The 21014-nt window shown below is 45.2% G+C and overlaps 1 protein-coding gene across 5 annotated transcripts in view; it reads right to left on the reverse strand.

Moving 5' to 3' along the window:
- Nucleotides 1-21014, reverse strand: part of OGDHL (oxoglutarate dehydrogenase L) — a 123801-nt gene that overhangs the window by 22527 nt on the left and 80260 nt on the right. For all 5 annotated transcript variants that reach the window (XM_045025444.1, XM_045025447.1, XM_045025442.1 and 2 more), the window contains one exon: nt 14334-14461. In XM_045025444.1, the coding sequence (XP_044881379.1) occupies nt 14334-14461 (128 nt within the window). The remainder of the gene's footprint in view (nt 1-14333; nt 14462-21014) is intronic.

Raw genomic sequence — 21014 nt, forward strand, 5'->3', positions numbered from 1 at the left:
ACCAACAGACATTAGTCCAATAAAAGATATAACCTCATCCACCTTGTCTCTCTAATATCCTGGGACCAACACAGCTACACAATTCCACTGCATACCTAATTACATAGTGAGATTTGAAAAGTGAGAATGCGTCTTTTTCCTGGGGTCTGTCTATATTGATCCCTGCTTTCTTGTTAGTTTATCAATAAAAATCCCCACCCCACCCCTTTTTGCTTCATTTTGCCCCCTTTTGTTTTTTCCGAAGTTTGCTGCATGTTACACAGAGACCAACACAAAGGTCATTCTACAATGTAGCCTGCATGCACCCAGCAGAAAGCAAGCACACCGACTCAAGTTACAGAAAACCTGAAGTCATTCCCAAATCTGGATCTTTCCCACTACCATCCACTTCTGCCACGTTACTAGTGCACAATCCCATTGAAAAAAACAAAGATGCAGAGCCAAACCAACTCACATTCGGAGGCTGTGTGTGTGTCTAAATCTGGTGTGTTAGTTTGGCTCCTCTAGACTCTATAGTTGATCTAAAATATTGGACAAGAATAAGTGATTGAACTGGTATAACTTAAAATTTATGCGTTAGATTTTCAAAGGCACAAAAGGCAGTTAGGTGCCTAACTCCTGTTAACAGTCAATGGGCACTGGCTGCCTAACTGCTCTTTGGCCTCTGAAAAATCTTGTCCTAAAAACACTGCACATGGGTAAAATCCAGGAGCAATTTTTCTTTAACAAACAATATTAGTTAAGCAAGTGCGAGACCTATAGAGAAGACATGAAATAAACATACAAAGAAACCTTTGCAATCACGATTTCTGGCTATGATCAAACTTCTTATACCTTTAATTAGAAAAATTTTAGGAACTCTGCAGCTCACACTGACTGATGGAGACCAACTTGGCATCTTGATATTCTCTGCAGACAGTAGGCTACTGCTTCAAACCCATCAGCAAGTGCTCAGTAACAGGCTTCATGTACTTGTCATTTGTGATTTACACCATGGTGACTGGAGGCCCTCCAGGAGCATCTCTCCTATGGGAATTTATTGGATATGTGGATTGCTTCACAGAGTGCTGTGATATAGAAATCAGGCAAAGCATACCTACACCATTGGGGGAGGAAAGGGGGTTTTAGCCTGTCACGGAGTTCCTGGGCGATGCTCTGGAACTGCTCTGTACAAAGCCAGTCAGGACTCTGGTGAAGTCTCCTCTCTGTGAGCAGACTATCTTCAGGGCAAGCTCACACGGCTTCCACTTTCCTGGGTCTGACCTTGGAGCATTCAGCATCCTCTGCCCCTCTGTGCGCTTCCCACAGCGAGTCCGCCCAGGTGGGGTCCTGGGGAAGCCACAGGGTCCTGCACCCCCCCTTTGCATTCAGACGTGACTCTTAGCCAGCCAGTAAAATAGAGGTTTATTAGATTACAGGAACACGGTCTAAACCAGAGCTTGTAGGTACAGAGAACAGGACCCCTCAGCCGGGTCCATTGGGGGGGGGAGGGGGGAAGCGAGCCAGACACCCACATCTGCACTCACTTCTCATCCCCAGCCAGCTCCAAACTACTTCACCCTCCAGCCTCTCCTCTCTGGGCTTTGTTCCTTTCCCGGGCCAGGAGGTCACCTGATCTCTTTGTTCTCCCACACCTTTAGCTATCTCCTTGCAGGGGGGAAGAGCCCTGGCCATTAGTTGCCAGGAGACAGAGTGCCGGCCATTTACACACACTGGCCCTTTGCTCTGCAACAATCTCACCCCCTAGAGACTTATGAAATGCATAGGGGAAACTGAGGCACCCCTACCATAGTCAGAGGAAACATTAAGAACAGTCCCACTTCGTCACATCGCTGCACTAAAAAGTTGAGTGTCTGATATGCATCTGTGTCTAGAACTAGATTAGGATTTAAAATAAAAGGAAACCAAACACACTACAATTAAAAGCCAGATGAGAGCAGTATGTTGCACTTATGATATAGGACTATTTAATTTTTAAAGTCATCAGCACATGGCTATGAACTTGGCCCTGTAGGACGAATGCAGGATTAACCTCCACTGAAACAAAACCTTTCCCTTTTGTTTAGCTTTTATTCTGTTTTTTTATATTCCCATTTACATTGCTCTGCGTCAATTTCCTACTTCTCTCTTTTTAGACCATAAAGTCCTAGAGAAATCAAGGGACTGCAAGATACATTAATGATATTACAGAAGCACCTAGAGGCCCAAACCAAGTTTGAGGTCCCATTGTGCTAGGTGCTAGACATACACATACCAAAAAACAATTCCTTTGTGAAAGAGTTTAAAATCTAAATTGATAAAACAGACAAAGGATGGGAGTGGGGGACTCTCCACTTTACAGATTGAGAACTGAGATCACACAGGTAAAAGAGGGTGAGACTTGCCCAAGGTCACACAGGACATTTATGCTGAGTTGGGTTTTGAAACTAGATTGCCTGAGTCCCAGTGCAGTGCTTTAACCACAAGAACATCCTCTTGCCATATTTCACCTGATTTTTTGAAAGTTACAGTTAGAAATACATAAACCAAAGATATTTATGTCGAAACTTTTAATGGCCACTGCTGCAATCTGAAAGTCTGTCCTTCCACCTGGGAGGACCACTATATACTCTCCTGGAATGCTGATGAATGTGTAGAACAACTTGAATATGTCAATTATGGGGTGGGGGAATGAATCCTTTTATACGTGAATATATATTGTTTGTATCCACTTTTGGAAAGTGACTTTTTATGCACAGTTCCTATTGAAATTCTATTCCAGATGTTTGGACCCATCTTGATGAAAGCAAGCTGATGAACCACTATGTCCCTGTGGTGCTGAACTCTGTGAACGGCCCATCCATGACTCCAACAGATGCTCCTTGTTCTCTTCTTGCCAAAAGAAGGCTAAAGCCTCAGAAAGACTGGCCTTTTCCCTTCAACTTAATGTCCTTGGATGGTCCTAGCTGCCCATCCTTACCCCCAACAATGCTATCTTCCAAAAGATATTTTAAACCTCAGCCCTCCTTTTCTGTGTGGTCTTGCTGTCTCTAAGAACATTCAAAGAGCGTAAAGCCTGTATACCTTCTTCACTGCAAGTTCCCAAAGGGTATTTACAAAATAGATTTCCCCAGATAGGTTTGAATCCCATTCTAATTTTAAACAAACATTAAGAGACTATTTCTGCTGATTGGGTGACATGGTTGAGAACATATGCAATATGGCTAATTTGTTCAAGGCTTATTTGCACATATGCTGTGCTCTATTAGGACAGGGGTAGTCTAACTTTCAGATGAGACATAAAACTAAAGTCCTGACCACTTGTGGTCATCAACTTTTAATAAGTATAGGGAGCTTAACTCTGTCTCCTGACCAAAATTTTGACTCAGGTAGTTAAGTTCTGTATACCAATATTATCTTGAAATTTCAAATGAATATGGTACCCTTCCTTACTTCCTGTCCTAAACTGTTATTTAATGTAGCTGTTGAGACAAATTAAGGGGGTGGGGATAAGCTGTAAAATCCCTCTTGGTAGCTGTTCTTTACTTGCTTTACCTGTAAAGGGTTAAAAAGTCCCCCAGGTAAAGAAAAATAAAGTGGGCACCTGACAAAAAGAGCTGCTTAAAACTGTTTAAAATGGGAAAAACTTTTACTTGGTCTGCTGTTCTTTGGGCTGCAGGGACACGAGCAGCAATGTGATAGCAGGAATGCTGTGTAAGGTTTGAACCAGATATGAAAAGGTATCTTCCATACCTAGAAGAAATTATTTGGATGGGGGAATGTTTTGTTAGACACAATCAGGTTTGTTTCTTATTTTGGCGTGTGGATCTCCTCTGTGCTAACCCCTGATGCTTTTGTTTGCTTGTAACCCTTAAGCTGAACCCCCAAGAAACCTAGTTTGGGTGCTTAATTTTTGGAATTGCTCTTTTAAAATCTAGCAAAAGCCTAAACTCCAGATGTATTTTTTCCTTTTTTTTTTTAAATAAAATTTACCTTTTTTAAGAACAGGGTTGGATTTTTGGTGCCCTAAGAGGTTTGTGCATGTTGTTTGATTAGCTGGTAGCACAGCTAATTTCCTTTGTTTTCTTTCTCAGCTCTTCGGTGGGGGGGGAGAGAATGAAAGGGCTTGAGGGTACCCCACAGGAAGAAATTCCCAAGTGTTCCTTCCTGGGTTCAAGGGATTTTAGGGTTTTTTTTTGCAGTTGGGTGGTGGCAGCGTTTACTAAGCCAAGGTCAGAGAAAAGCAGTAACTTTGGGAGTGTAATACAAGCCTGGAGTGGCAAGTATTAATTTTTAGAATCTTTCCGGGCCCCCACTTCCTGCACTCAGAGTGACAGAGTGGGGATTCCGCCTTGAAAGCTGTGCACCACTAAACACTGTTATACTGTACCCCAGAAGTGGCTGTGTTTAAGGGGAAGATCAAGTGATCCCAACACACATGTATCCTATACCAGGCTCACAAGGGGACTGGGTAAGGCTTATTCATTTCAGTGTTTGCAAAGTGCTTTGAGATCCTTAGATGAAAGGCAAGGTAGAAGTGCAAGTTATTAGTTCTGTTCCTGTTGCCTGTGCTCTCTCGATCATTCTTTTGTCAGTACAGCAGGGATAGAGGTGGTGTTAAGCAAAGTGTCAACTTGCACAACCCATTCTGTGTTTTCCCCCACAGCAGTTTACATGACTGTCACAAAAATTTGCATCTTTCAAGAAACAAAAGTAAGGCTGCAGCTTAATTCATATGATTTTCAAGTTTCCTAAGGCATGAAAATTAAAATAATCTAGCAAGTGTTTTTGAGATGGCCACACATCACTTCTTAGTCTGATGTCAGTAAGAGGAAAACCGTAAGGAAAGACTTGCTGCTATATTTAAAGAAATGAAACACTGGGGACGGGTATTGTGATACACAAGCTCTCTTTTAAATCACTAACTTGAATACAGCCCAGGAGAGCCAGTGAAATCATTAACATCTATTTGGTTTCTGAGCCATGGAAACATGGATGCTCAAGAGGTAGGGGAAGCCCCCTTATGCCCTCCAACAGTCCCGTAAGAACCTGGCTCTCAGTTTTTGCACTGTCTACCTAATTTCCTGCTGCAGTTTTAGTTGGATAATGATATTGGCTCTCTCTCCATCTATAAAAAATGGTGTAGTGCTGACCTAGTAACATCACTGTCATATTCCAACACAGAGATAGCTGCATATCAGTGGTGAGATCATTATCTCTATATAAACATAGGGATCATTCACAATGAAAGGTACTGTGGACTTTTAGAATACTATTGCTGTAATGATTTTTTAATTGTTCACTAGGAAGAAAATGGTTCAGAAAGCCTAAGCACCAGCCTTATTCCAAATGACAAGATGAATTCAAACCTTTAAGACTTCCAAAAATGTTTACATCAATAGATTAATATTCTTCCTTTCTTCCTCACCTTTCCCAGTCAACCATAAAATCATACTGAATTCCATCTCCAGCCCTAAGAAGGTCCAGGAGTCTCTGCAGATCCATCTGTTGTCTTCAAATATCATGTGTCTGGGAATTTCCTCTTTTCCCAGAATGAAGCAATACAATCTACTCAGCTCTGATGAAGCCTCAATGGGAGTAGTGTGTCCAATTCTGGTCACCACACTTTAGGAAAGATGTGGACAAATCAGAAAGAGTCCAGAGGAGAGCAACAAAAAGGTTTAGAAAACTAGACCTATGAGGAAAGGTTAAAAACACTGGGCATGTTTAGTCTTCAGAAAAGAAGAATGAGGAGGAATATGATAAGTCTTCAAATATGTTAAGGGCTGTTATAAAAAGAAGACAGTGAGTGATTGCTCTCCATGTCTATTGAAGGTAAGACAAGAAGTAATTGGCTTAATCTGAAGCAAGAGAGATTTAGGTTAGATATTAGGGGAAAAACTTTCAAACTATAAGGATAGCTAAGCAATGAAACAGGCTTCGAAGGGAGGTTGTGGAATCTTCGTCATTGGAAGTTTTAAAGAACAGGTTAGACAAACACCTCTCAGGGATGGTCTAAGTATGCTTGGTCCTGCCTCAGTGAAGGGGGCTGGACTATATGACGACATCTGAAGGTCTCTTTCAGCCCTAGATGTCTATGATTCTATGGCTCTGAGGCACCTGAGAACTTGGGAAAGTCTTAGAACTCAAGAAGCAAGTATCCAGCCAGAGCTCAACAGAGAGAATCATACTCCCATAAGGAGAATATCATCAATAAGAGCCCTGTTGGAGGTTCAAGAGAATGAAGAAAGATAGGAGTATACAAAAAAGCACATTTAAAGTAACAAATGAATATGTATTATAGACTGAGTGTGTATAAGGGGCCTGTAAATTATGTCTGCTCTCTTCCTCTATTAAGATGTCCAGATAAACTGGTGAAACTATATTCTGGCCTTCTGCTCAATATAGGGTTGCCAGGAGTCCTGTTTCGATCAGAATGCCCAGTTGAAAAGGGGCTGTTAAAAGTCCAGTTGGTGGTACAGCAAGGGCCCAGGGCTAAGGAAGGCTTCTGCCGGCGCGACAGCAGCCACAGCACACGGAGCCTCATTGATGCACCTAGGGGCTCCAGGGACCTGCTGGTCACTTCCTGGGAGCCACGGTAAGCACTATCAGGACCCCGCACCCCAACCCCCTGCCTCAGCCCAGAGTCCCCTCCTGCATCCCAAATCCCTCATCCCCAGTCCCACCCCAGAGCCCACACCCCCTTCCATACTCCGAACCCCTCGGCCCCAGCCCGCAGCCACCTCCTGCACCCCAAACCTCTCATCCCCAGCCCCACCCCAGAGCCCACCCCCACACCCCAACCCCCTGTCCCAGCCCAGAGCCCTCTCCTGCACCCCAATCCCTTCATCCCCAGCTTCACCCCAGAGACTACACCCCCAGCCAGAGCCTTCACCCCCCACCCCAGCCCGGTGAAAGTGAGTGAGGATGGGAGAGAGTGAGTGACAGAGGGAGGGGGGATAGAGTGGGCAGGGGCGGGGCCTCAGGGAAGGGGTGGGCAGGGGTGTTCGGTTTTGTGTGATTAGAAAGTTGGCAACCCTTGCTTAATAAGCAACTCAATTATGCTTCCAGACTTCCCGATTGCTGAAACCGAATAACCTGCAGCTAAATACTATCTTTATGAGACTTTAATTGAATTGCAATAATCCAGCTGCAACTAAAACAAAACACTCAGGTTAACAGAATGCTAATGCCTAGCTCTTATATGTGCTTTTCATCTTTAGATCTCAACGTACTTTAAAAAGGTTAGTATTATCATCATCTCAATTTTACAGATGGGGACACGAGGCACAGGGAGAGAAGTTATTTGCTTAAGCTCAAGAAGCAGACTAGTGAGAGCCAGGAATTGAACCCACACCTGCCAAATCCCGGTCTAATGCCCTATCCACTAGGCTGTACTGTAACAAACAAAATCTAAAACAGATTTCGAATACAACCCTTAAATGTACACATCCCTCTCACCTTGCATCTGAAAACAAATAGTTTTTTACAATGCAAAGTAACTAGCCTGTTCTGGTTTTATCACTGAGGCAAATCAGTCTTGTCAGAATATCATTTTAGTGGAGCTATTATACCCCAGATGCTCCTAACAGAGAAAGCAATAACTTGGTGCAGAGCTCAAAGCTCTGAACAGGTGCCAGCACTCTGCTTCTTCACCTGCCAGGGAAACAATTTGTGGTATTGTCATGCAGGGCTATTCAATCCATTCTTCCTTAATGAGCTCTAATCCACAGAAATTTAGGGAATTCCCAAAACGATTCTGAGTTCTTGCATGTTTACACAGACACAAATTAAATCCACAATCTTAACTCCTTTTTCCTTCATAGCCACACCGCAATATTCAGGGGCGGCTCTACGTTTTTGGCCGCCCCAAGCAGTCATGCCCGAGAGGCGCCCTGGAGCCGCGGGAGCAGCGGAGCTCCCGCAGGCATGACTGCAGAGGGTCCGCTGGTCGCGCGGCTCGGCTGGACCTCCCGCAGCTGCGGACGGTTCGCAGGTCCAGCGGCTCTGCTTGAGCTGCCGCAGGTGTGCCTGCAGGAGGTCCACCGGAGCCCCGGGACCAGCGAACCGTCCGCAGTCATGCCTGCGGGAGGTCCACTGGAGCCGCGGGACGAGCGCCCCCTCCACAGTCATGCCTGCGGCAGGTCTGGTCATCCCGGGGCTCCGGTGAACCTCCCGCAGGCATGACTGCGGCAGGTCCGCCGGCCCAGCCTGCCGCCCCCCCGGGAAAGGGCCGCCCCACGCGCGTGCTTGCCGCGCTGGGGTCTAGAGCCGGCCCTGGCAATATTAGAGACTTCCAGGACAACCACTCCAAAGCTTCTTGTTGAACAGTGGGTGTGCACAAAGTAGCGGTAACGGGAGAACAAAATAGGGTGATCACACATCCCATTTTGGCTGGGACAGTCTTTTTTTTAAGCCCTGTCCTGTCCTGGCTGTCCTGACCTTTTTGGCAAAAGTTAGCATTTGTCCCATTTGCTCTTGCCAATTGGTCAAAAAAGTTTGGTATGGAGGAACGTGGGCGTGGGTGGGATGGGGGCGGGGGACGAGTGGTGATGCCAGCCTTGCATGGGGAGGGCTGGGGCAGGCAGGGCTCAGGCGAGCAGCAACTCCCAGTCTCGTGGGGGGACGGGACTTGGATCAGTCCCTCGCTCAGGGAGAGGGAGGGGCCTCAGGCTAGCCCCCCCACAGTGTCCCATTTTCCCTTTGGGAAATATGGTCACTCTAGAACAAAATAAACTCTGCTCCTCTTTCCATCTTCCTCTTGAAGCAGCAAATCCTCAGATTGGGAAAATTTGCATTTTCCCCCCCTCTTTGTATTCAAAAGAGGACAGCCCAGAAAGGAGAAGTCACTAACTACTCTGCATAGAAAGCCCTCTTCCCACCACTCTCTAATAATCAAACTTACTGCAGAAACAACTGACACCCAAACAGCATCCTGTGTAAATTAAGCCAAAATAAGAGAGTTTCCACATAGAGATTTGTATCAGTTTAACACAGAGATTTAAGTTAAATTGAGGCAACTATCCCACGTAGACAAGGCCTTGATTTAGGGGCGCAAATACCATGATAAGCAAGATACAATATATCTGCTTTAATATCTGCAGTCCTACTGCAACTTTGAAGTGAGTAAATAAGTCTAGGTATTGTATATGGACTAGAATAATTAATCCCGTGTCTGTGCAACTGCTGTTGTTGGGTTTCTGTCCCATATAATGTCTTTGGTTATTAATGTTTTTTTTGTTTTGTTTTTACAGGAGTGATTGTGTTACCCTCTTGTACAAAATAGTTTTGTTTGAATATTAACCTTTAGAACAGATAAGATAACACTGAACAGTTTCTATTTCTAGCCCTATACAACTATGTAGATATGAACTAGAACAAGGTGTTGATTTCTCTCCTGAGGAAGAATCTATTCCTTGTGCACAAAACTTTCTGACCACTTAGAAGCTATGATATTACATTAATAAACTGTCCATTCAAAAAAACCTTTCCTTAAAAATGTTACTGGCAAAATGGATTAGAATGATAAATAAGTTATGTTTGATCAAAGTTCTTAATAAAAGAGGTAAACATCCATTTGGAGCGCTCTCATCTGAAAACGATCTCTCTCCATAAATACAAATTTGCAAAGGTAAACATTTCAAAGCACCATGATGTATGGTAAATGTTAACAAAATTAATTAAAGTCATTACAGCTAAAGAAAGAGGGAGAGGACTTAATTATATTAAAATTTTAACCCATTCACATACCAGATGGTGTTTCTAATAAAACATTTCTAATTAAAAAATCTGGCTTGTCACACTCATCCACTGTAAATTGCTTTGTCCATTTTGTTTCCTTCATTGTTGGAGAATGCCATAGCTATGGATTTTAAAGTTATGTTATTTTAAAATATCAATAGCAGTAATATTAATTTGTGCTCATATGTACCCTTCATCCACACATATTTAAGAAGAACTGCAAAACAATTTTTTTACGGCCCTTTAAAATGTATAAAAAGAGTCCCATTATTGTTTACTTGATGCTTTCACACCCTGGAAACATCAGATTTGACTGGCCACATTATACAAGGCTGTACCCTGATCTGACGGAGCGTCTCAACCTAGATGAGAGAAGAAGCCATGCTAATTAAATAAATATATATATATATATATATACAGTGTTCACTTTTTTCAAAAGCAGACATTTGGCTAAGTATTTGTTGTTTTAAATACATTAACACCACCACCATCATCACCCACCTAGTTGCAGAATTTGAATTAGTGCACCCATTTAAAAATGAACAGGATTTAAAAAAAATAGAGCAAAAATATAGAAGGGGATTGCAAAAAAAAAATCTTATCCCATATGAAATTCTGCCCTCTTGTCCACCTCAAGTAAGTATCAATATACCCATTTTACAGAGGGACAAACTGAGACACAGAACACTGAAGTGTCCCATCACTGCTCACACACCAAGTCAGGGGAAGAACACAGAAGAGCCCAGGAACCTCCAGCTCCTAGGCCTGTGCTCTAACCACACTGCCTTGCTTTGTCTGAATTTTAACACTGTAGACCTAACTGACTTACACACATTAAAATACAATCCTCAAGATGTTTATACAGCCAAATATCCACATAACAGATACTAATCTATTATAAGCCACTGTTATCTATTAACTCTTCATTTTTTCCCTTTTGCTTTCATTTGAGTTGTGAAATAGATATGTAATAATTCTTCATTATTTATCCACAGAGTCAATAAAACTTACTGATATATTATTAAATGTGTCAGTTTTATTCTGTGCTTCACATATCATCCTCTTGCCACCTACAGCTTGTCAGAGAGGTAATCCATTCACCCCCAGCTGAAGGTGAAATGTCTGGCCAGTGCCAAAGTATAATTTGATTCACTACGATTAATGCAATTTCTAACAAAGATTTGTGATCTCAATTTATGTAGTACATTTGGAATAGCACTCAATACACAAGGTTGGAATAGGTTTTCATATCTATATTCCCAGGCATCCTTGATTTTACTCATAGCTCCGCCTCTCATCAAGTTGTTAATAAATTTGCAAAGCCACATTATATAGCTAAAATCCCTCTTTAGCAACTGTATACCCTCAAAAGAACCCCGCAGCTTTATGATGTAAAGATGGTGTATTTTCAAAGTGCCAATACATGAGAAGATGAAACATTCTGAACCATTTTAATTTCAGTTTGGACTCTTAACTGCTTCATAATTCTTTCCCCCATAATCTTTGCTGATGAATTTCTGCATATGTTGCCCAACATCCTTCTCCTAAAATAGATTTTAAGTATGACTTCACCATTACTATTAGTATTTAACAGAAAATTGTATAAGATGGATGCCTGGTGTGTTTCAGCTCTATGCTCCTTTAGTGATCAATGTCAACTATTCTCCAGTAGGAGTTCTGAATTTGCACCCCCCCTTTTTTCCCCTCCCCTCACACCATGCACAATTAGGTTTTAAGCAGCTGACAGGAACAGTGGTGGAGAAGAAGGGGGGAGGAAGCATTTTTATAGCACGTGTGTAATGATGCTACAGTTTGAGCAGACCTGCATGCATGATATTATAGGCATGGTCATCATAGTCTCAACATTAAAAAACAACCACCACTTTTCTAGTCCATTTTACATATTTAGTATCATTTTTTTAAAAAGACACAATGGACCCAATCATGCTGTGACGGGTTGGATCGCAGAACCCTCCTTGGGAGCTGCTACCTGATGTGTCAAGACTACTTCTGCCCCTGCTTTCCCTGCCAGCTCGGGACCCCAGCACCCTGTCTTGCTGAGCCAGACATTCCCGTCTGCTCCAACACAGACCCAGGGTCTGAATTACTTGCCCCAAAGCTGCAGACTTAACTGAAAGCAGCTAACAGAAGTGTTCTTGTCTTTAACACTCAGATGCCGAACTCCCAATGGGGTCTAAACCCAAATAAATCTGTTTTATCCTGTATAAAGCTTATACAAGGTAAACTCATAAATTGTTCACCCTCTATAACACTGATAGAGAGAGCTATGCACAGCTGTTCTCCCCCTCCCTCCCCCCCAAGGTATTAACACATACTCTGGGTTAATTAATAAGTAAAAAAGTGATTGTATTAAATACAGAAAGTAGGATCTAAGTGGTTCCAAGTAGTAACGGCCAGAACAAAGTGAGTTACCAAGCAAAATAATATAAAACACGCAAATCTAAGCCTAATGCAGTAATACAATTGAGTACAGTTAATATCTCACCCTGAAAGATGTTTCAATACATTTCTTTCACAGACTGGATGCCTTCCCAGTCTGGGCACAGTCCTTTCCCCTGGTACAGACCTTCTTCCCGCTCAGGTGGTAGCTAGGGGATCCCTCAAGATGGCTCCCCACTTTGTTCTGTTCCACCCATTTATATATCTTTTGCACAAGGTGGGAATCCTTTGTCCCTCTCTGGGTTCCCACCCCTCCTTCTCAATGGAAAGACACCAGGTTAAAGATGGATTCCAGTTCAGGTGACTGGATCATGTCACTGTAAAACTTCATTGCCCACTTGCCAGCACACAGGTATACAGGAAGACTTACAGATAAAACAGAGCCATCTGCAGTCAATTGTCCTGGTTAATGGGAGTCATCAAGATTCCAAACCATCATTAATGGCCCACACGTTGCATAATTACAATAGGCCCTCAGAGTTATATTTCATATTTCTAGTTTCAGATACAAGAGTGGTACATTTATACAAATAGGATGATCACACTCAGTAGATTATAAGCTTTGTAATGATACCTTACAAGAGACCTTTTGCATGAAGCATATTCCAGTTACATTAGCATATTTTCATAAAATTATATAGAGTGCAACGTCACAATGGTCCATTATAGAAGGGCAGAATTTGGATTAGGGTCTATATCAGGGGTGGGCAAACTTTTTGGCCCGAGGGCCACATCTGGGATGCGGGAGCAGACACATCTGGGAGGACTCCGACTAGGGGGTGTGGGCTCTGGGGTGGGGCTGGGGATGAGGGGTTGGGGGTACAGGAAGATGCTCCAAGATTGGACCGAGGGGTTTGGTGGGCGGGAGGGGGATCAGGGTGGGTCAGGGGATAAGGGCACGGGAGGGGGTCAGGGGTGCAAGCTCTGGGCGGCGCTTACCTCAAGCAGCTCCCAAAAGCAGCGGCATGTCCCCCCTCCGGCTCCTATGCGGAGGCCCAGCCAGACAGCTTTGCACGCTAACCCATCCGCAGGCTCTGCCCCTGCAGCTTCCATTGGCTGCAGTTGCTGGCCAGTGGGAGCTGTGGGGGCACACTTGGGGCGGGGGCAGCATGCGAAGTCCCCTGGCTGCCCCTACGTGGAGGAGCTGGAGGGGGGAAATGCTGCTGCTTCCAGGAGCCACGCGGAACAGGGCAAGCCCCCAACCCCGCTCCCCGGTGGGAGATCGAGGGCCGGATTAAAACGTCTGGAGGGCCGGATCTAGCCCTCGGCCATAGTTTGCCTACCACTGGTCTATATAATAAGAATCCAGGATTGTCACTATCTTTGTCTCTCTGAAGCCTAGAACGTCTTTGGTGATGGAAATAGCTACGAGCATAGTTGAGAGCTCTTTTTGTTTAGAATATCACCCAGTTCAATAAATCACTGGATTTCAGAGTCATTACCATCCAGTTTATAAATTCTCAGCCATTCTGACTTTACCAACTACACCCATGAGGTGTACAGCCACATCAAGGAATGTATTTATGCCATACCAAGAGACCTAGACCCCAGTGATATCAGAGGTAACTCAACCAATCACCACCTTTATTCTGCAGCTAATTTGCATGTAACGATTGCATTGGTTGTGAGAGAGACAGAGAAAGCACAGATGGTGGATTATGCCACATCAGTGCAATAGCAAGAGCTCTCAGCTACTAGTTGTAATAATAATTTTTATAACCCCACCTTAATCAAGGAAGGACAAACGATAAAGAAAATTACTAGAGTAAATTTGACAAACAATATTTTTCAGGTAGTTCAATAAAAAGAAAAAACTGATTAGCAGTTATACTATTTCATTTTCACGCCCTTGCCCTGCACGTTCCTACTAGAACAGAAGCGCTAAGATATAACAAAAAGCTGTTTTTGTTGCATTTCCAGCCTGACCAGCCGCAGGAAGCACCAGAAATCTAAGGGAAGAGCTAAGAGGCTCAGATAAGAATCTGAATGTCTGAAATATTAGCGGAACAGAACCTTTCAATATGTGCAGGTTCAACCATCTTTAATTTACAATTTAAACAAAATTGCTCCTAATTAGCAGTCATCAATTCCCAAATCTCATTTGAGACATCTTACTGCATAAGAAAACTTCCCAGGCATTTTCTGAGACTTACCTAAAACTCCATACTCCGAAAGGGAGCTATTGCACACAGTGTAGGGGGCTTGCTGTTCCCAGAGGTGATTCATGGGAACACATGTCCTCTTGTCAACTTCTTGATCATGGAGTACATGGTGGCGATGGCTACAAATAGATGTAGACACAAATGATTATTTGGCTATAGTTTTTCATATGTTCCCAAGGATTAATTTACCTTAAATCTTAGAAACTATTTCCTGACAAATGTGACTTCAATGGAACTACCCCTTCTATACACCATTGTAGCTCCTGTCTGAGGCTTTGGCTACACTTGCATTTCAAAGCGCTGCTGCGGCAGCGCTTTGAAGCGCTAAGTGTAGTCAAAGCGCCAGCGCTGGGAGAAAACTCTCCCAGAGCTGTCCGTACTTCACCTCCCTGTGGGGAATAACAGACAGCGCTGGGAGCGCGGCTCCCAGCGCTGGGGCTTTGACTACACTGGCGCTTTGTAGCGCCGCAATTTGCAGCGCTGCAGAGGGTGTGTTTTCACACCCTGCTGCAGCGCTGCAAATTTGTAAGTGTAGCCAAGCCCTGAATCACAGAAATACCACTGTACATAAGGTTAAAGTATTCACATGAAAATGAACGTTCCTTCACTGGCTATTCATAGTTGGTTTTTCGACACCGGAGGGATTAAAGAGTCATGAAAATGCATCAGCATCACTGCAGTTTTTGCTAAAAATATTTGTAAAAATAATAAAAATTTAGAAGATCTTTTACAGTTAATACTCGGTTATTAAAATAGCATTATACCTTCTCTATCAGATAGAATACTGTAGTTTTGTTGCTAGGTAATAGGTACAGAAGTTAGATTGATGTATTTCTGCACTCCACACAACATGAAAGATAGAGACCATTGCACAAAAGGTAGCCATTTCACAAATTACAACGAGCTGTGAAATTCTATTAGTCCTCTTCCTAAAATGACTGTGGTTTATCTCACCTATTGAGTATTTTTAAGGACCAAGACTTAGAACAGTTGCATCCTCTTCTTCACTTTGCATTGCCATTCCCACCTTTTACAGCTCTCCAGAACTTCATTAATCAGCATTAGAATGGTGCACCAAGGAACATTATCAAAACAGAGATGACTGAAGTAATTACTGTAATCCATTAACTCCCTGAGCAAGACTAACTGAGTGAATCACACCAATATGTTCAGCTCTACAACCACTAAGGTAAGGAGGGCTATTACACTGATAATAGCTATTATGTGCTGTGTAGCTGCCGATGCTGAACAAATTAGAGACAGACTCTTTCTGTAGCCCCCTCTGTTCTAATGCATCTTAGCAAAACAGCTCTCAAATCTATATAGAAATTAATAGCATAAAATCATGGACAGGCGGGATTATTGAAGAGCAACACTAAAAACAGGAAATAAAGGGTAGCTCTGAGGCAGGAATACCTTCTTGATACTACCTCCCTTCCCCTATCCCTCAAACCCACAAGGGGAAAATAAAACTAAAATGTGGCATGCTTTTTGGGAAGACAATTAAGTTCCCTAGTAGATGTTGACTAGAGTAAGAGTAGCTGGAGAACCTCTTCATCAGAATGATACAGAGACACAAAAATCACATCTTGATGTTGCCAATCTCTCTGCAACTTTTCATGCTGATGCAGATTCAGGTTCCCTCCCTCCACCCCCTGTCCTCCCTCATTCCTAGGTGCTGGAAGAGAAAGGGACTGTACTTTTATCTGCAACAATATCCAGCCCCCTTTCTACTGCTAATTATAAACAATATGGAGTGCTGAGGTGGGAAGTAAAAGGCTCATTATAAATTCTACACTTTTAGCTGATCTTTGTATTTACTAGTGAGAGCTAATGGGGTTGTGTCCCCTGAGAAAAGAAACAAGACTGTTAAAATTAACATAATGGGGATCCTGCGTGGAGGCTGCTGGATACGGGACAGCCTCCTGTATCTTGCTCCAGATCCCTGACTAGCCTCTGTTGCCCAGTGCCCCACAAAGATATGGCTGAGTCCTGGTGTGAACCAAACAGTCATGGAAAGTACTGCTAACTACACGACTGCTAACACCTTAGGAAGCTACAAGATAGCAAAAACAATAATGAATAACTGCCCTGATGTTTTCATGATGACAGTACAGTACTTCCAGCACTTCTAATTGCTTATCTCTCAAATGTTACTTCATTTGATTTTTACAGTAATCACAGGTTGAAGCAAGGGTACAGTGGATATAATCACAGTTGCCAACTTTCACGTGGTAAATAAGCACCCCAACTTTCACAATAAGACAAAAATCAAGCTAATCCCATTTCAAAACAAGCCCAAAACAAGCCAATCCCCAAGAATCCCAACACTCTATGTTACTAGATCCCCCCCCGGCGTGCAGTCAGGGACTGTGGTGGGCTGCTGTGCACCCCTAACTCTCTCCCCCCCTTGTCCCTGCTTGCCCTCCCCCCTTGCTGGGAGCCAATCCAAAAAAAGAAGCAACAAGCAACAAGCCAAGAACTAGCCAACAAGCAACTCACACCAATTAAGCCAAAAACAAGCCCAATTTCTGCATTTTTTTTTCCATGGGTTGGGCTTGTCTGGATATAATGTTCATTCCTCAGTCTCTTGTAGAAGGACTTGTTCTAATATCAATGCATGGGAATTTTGAGAACTCCTGTTAATGATTATGGGAGTGACACACATTTATTATAACACATCAGGTCACATAATCCGTGAACAGCAAACAAGATTTATTTAAAGCTACACAGTCTCTTAGGCCTGGTCTACACTAGGACTTTAATTCGAATTTAGCAGCGTTAATTCGAATTAACCGCGCACCCGTCCACACCAGGAAGCCATTTAATTCGACCTAGAGGGCTCTTTAGTTCGAATTCGGTACTCCACCCCGACGAGGGGAGTAGCGCTAAATTCGACATGGCTATGTCGAATTAGGCTAGGTGTGGATGCAAATCGAACTTAGTAGCTCTGGGAGCTATCCCACAGTGCACCACTGTGTTGACGCTCTGGACAGCAGTCCGAGCTCAGATGTTCTGATCAGCCATACAGGAAAAGCCCCGGGAAAATTTGAATTCCTTTTCCTGTCTGGCCAGTTTGAATCTCATTTCCTGTGTGGACGTCGTGGTGAGCTCAGCAGCACTGGCAGCGATGCAGAGCTCTCCAGCAGAGGAGTCCATGCAATCTCAGAGTAGAAAGAGGGCCCCAGCATGGACTGACCGGGAAGTCTTGGATCTGATCGCTGTGTGGGGCGATGAGTCTGTGCTTTCGGAGCTGCGCTCCAAAAAACGGAATGCAAAAACCTACGAGAAGGTCTCCAAAGCCATGGCACTAAGAGGATATAGCCGGGATGCAACGCAGTGCCGCGTGAAAATCAAGGACCTGAGACAAGGCTACCAAAAAATCAAAGCGGCAAACGGACGCTCCGGAGCCCAGCCCCAGACATGCCGCTTCTACGAGGCACTGCATGCCATTCTCGGTGGGTCTGCCACCACTGCCCCACCAGTGACCGTGGACTCTGAGGATGGGATAGTGTCGACGGGCAGTTCCTCGGCGATGTTCGCCGATGGGGAAGATGAGGAAGGGTTTGTGGAGGACGAGGCAGGCGACAGTGCTTACAATACTGCTTTCCCCGACAGCCAGGATCTCTTCATCACCCTCACAGAGATCCCCTACCAACCCTCCCCGGCCGTTAACCCGGACTCTGAATCAGGGGAAGGTAAGTGCTATAAACATGTAAACATTTATTTTTTTAAAAACAGGAATAAAAACTATATGAAAAGAAGGTCAATGCATATAGGGATCGAACAGAAATCCTCTTGGGACAGTTCCATGAAGCTCTCGTACAGGTACTCGAAAAGCCTCCGCAGGAGGTTCCTGGGGAGAGGTGCCTTATTGGGTGCTCCGTGGAAGCACACTCTTCTGCGCCAGGCCATCCTGAGGTATAGTGGGAGCATTGCCTCGACCAGCATGGCAGCATAGGGCCCTGGTCTGTGCAGGGATTCACGCAGCATGCGCTCTCTGTTTCTCCTGGTGACCCGCCTCAGGGTGATCTCGCTCGGCGACTGCTGCATCTAATTAGGGGAATTACTTTAATGTTACTATTGTGAATGCTTGACTTTTCCTTTGCATAACAATGACCGTCGTTTAACACCCACGTGGTGGAGGCTGCAGAGGGAAAGCATACAGGGATCTTTCCCGGGGACAGCCACGAGGGGCTGGAACAGGGTCAGACTTTATGCTTTCCAGATTGCCTGCAGCAGGAGGCCACTGCTATCCATTAACTGTTAAGCAGCCTAAAGTTTACGGCTTACCAGGCCTGGCTGCTACACGGATTCTGCTGTCCTGCCCCGCTTGTCCGATCTCCAGTGCAAGACCCCAGGCAATGAAAGCGAATGCCGAAAATTCGAACTTGTCCTGAGAGCACATGAGATTAAGTGCCCTGTATGGTCTTGTTCACAGAAACTGAGTAGACTGTGTTCAGTGTTCGCAAACATGTATCTTTGCAAGGAAATCACTTCCTTTTTCCCATCACACAGCTGCGGCTCTTTCCCGAACTGCCCCGGCATCCCCCTCACAGAGGCTGGCGCAGATTAGGCGGTGAAAGAAAAAGACTCGGGACAAGATGTTCGCTGAACTGATGGCCTGCTCCAGAGCCGAGGCGGCCCAGCAGAGCCAGTGGAGGGAGACCCTCTCTCAGCAGCAGCGCTCACACAGCGAACGGGAGGACAGGTGGCGGCAGGAAGACCAGCAGGCGACTCAAACGCTGCTTGGACTAATGAGGAAGCAAACGGACACGCTCCAGCGCCTTGTGGATGTTCTGCAGGACCACAGGCAGGAGCAGAGAGCCCCCCTGAACTGTATCTGCAACCGCCCTCCCCCGCCACAAAGTCCTGTCCCCCCCTCACCCAAAATCACAAGAAGGAGGGGCGCTAGGGGCCGTGAAAACTGTCACTCCACCCCAGCAGAGCGCTCATGTACCAAACAGCTCTCATTCCCTAAAGTATGAGAATTGCTTCCCTTCCTGGCTCACCCGATCCCAAATCCCAGTTTCATCCCCCAACTGTGTACTTGAGTATTAAAAATAGTTTGCTGTTCATTACTGTTTCCGTCATGTTTCTTTGCAGAAGACTTTGTGTGAAGGGGGGGAGGGGTTTGTTAATTGCATAGGACAGCCACCATTAACAGGGTACAGACATGGGGGCAGGATCAACAGCAGGTCACACACAGAGTGCAGTCACAAGGTCACTCTGGGAGGTGTCTGCTGCCCCAGGTCAGTCTGGGAGGTGTATGCTGCCCCAGGGTCCGAGCGCCTGGCATCCACAAATGGCAAGGCAGGCTGCCCGTACCATGCCCTTCCACCCTAGCCATGAACCTCTCCGATGCCCTGAGCCCCAGCCAGAGCCATCATCCCCCTACACCTACTCACCCTTCCCACACACCCCTCACCCCTTCCTGCAAACCCACCCCTTCCTGCACACCCTCCTGTAACCGTCCTCCCCCCAGAGACCGCTGTAGGAGCAGGAGCCTGTCAGTCCTCGAGTGTAGAAGCGGTCTGTACATCACTGCACACCGTACCCACCACAGTCTGCGTCCCTGTTTGAACCCTTTAACGCGAATTCGTTAGTAAAGAAAACTTTGTGAATTAAAGATGTTCCAATAAATTTATTTTTAAATGTCTGTTGGAAGGGGGGAAACCTGGGGAACGGGGTATGTAACCGCTGAAAAAAGTGAATAGTAAGTGAAACAGGGGCAGGTTCAGCTTCTCTGTAAAGAGACTGGACAGTCATAGGTTACCCTGCTCTCTGAGGAACCTAGCTTTCAAAGCCTCCCGGATGCACAGCGCTTCCCACTGGGCTCTTCTAATCGCACGGGTGTCTGGCTGAGCGTAATCAGCAGCCAGGCGATTTGCCTCAACCTCCCATCTCGCCATAAAGGTCTCCCCCTTGCTCTCACAGAGATTGTGGAGCACACAGCAAGCTGCAATAACAATGGGGATATTGGTTTCGCTGAGATCCGAGCGAGTCAGTAAGCTCCTCCATCTCCCCTTGAGACGTCCGAAAGCACACTCCACCACCATTCTGCACTTGCTCAGCCGGTAGTTGAAGAGCTCCTTGTCACTGTCCAGGGCGCCTGTATAGGGCTTCATGAGCCAGGGCATTAGCGGGTAGGCTGGGTCCCTGAGGATCACTGTAGGCATCTCCACATCCCCAACACTTATATGGTGGTCCGGGAAGAAACTACCTTCCTGCAGGCGTCTAAACAGACCAGAGTTCCTGAACACACGCACGTCATGAACCTTGCCCGGCCACCCGACGTAGATGTTGGTAAAACGTCCCCTATGGTCCACCAGTGCTTGCAGCACCATTGAAAAGTAGCCCTTTCGGTTAATATACTGGCTGGCCTGGTGGGCCGGTCCCAGGATAGGGATGTGAGTGCCATCTATAGCCCCACCGCAGTTTGGGAATCCCATCGCGGCGAAGCCATCTATGACGACCTGGACGTTTCCCAGGGTCACTACCTTTGAGAGCAGGAGCTCAACGATTGCGTGGGCTACTTGCATCACAGCAACCCCCACGGTAGATTTGCCCACGCCAAAGTGGTTCGCTACTGACCGGTAGCTGTCTGGCGTGGCAAGTTTCCAGAGGGCTATGGCCACTCGCTTCTGCACAGTCAGGGCTGCTCGCATCCGG

This window comes from Mauremys mutica, chromosome 7, assembly GCF_020497125.1.
Source record: "Mauremys mutica isolate MM-2020 ecotype Southern chromosome 7, ASM2049712v1, whole genome shotgun sequence".
NCBI lineage: Eukaryota > Metazoa > Chordata > Testudines > Geoemydidae > Mauremys > Mauremys mutica.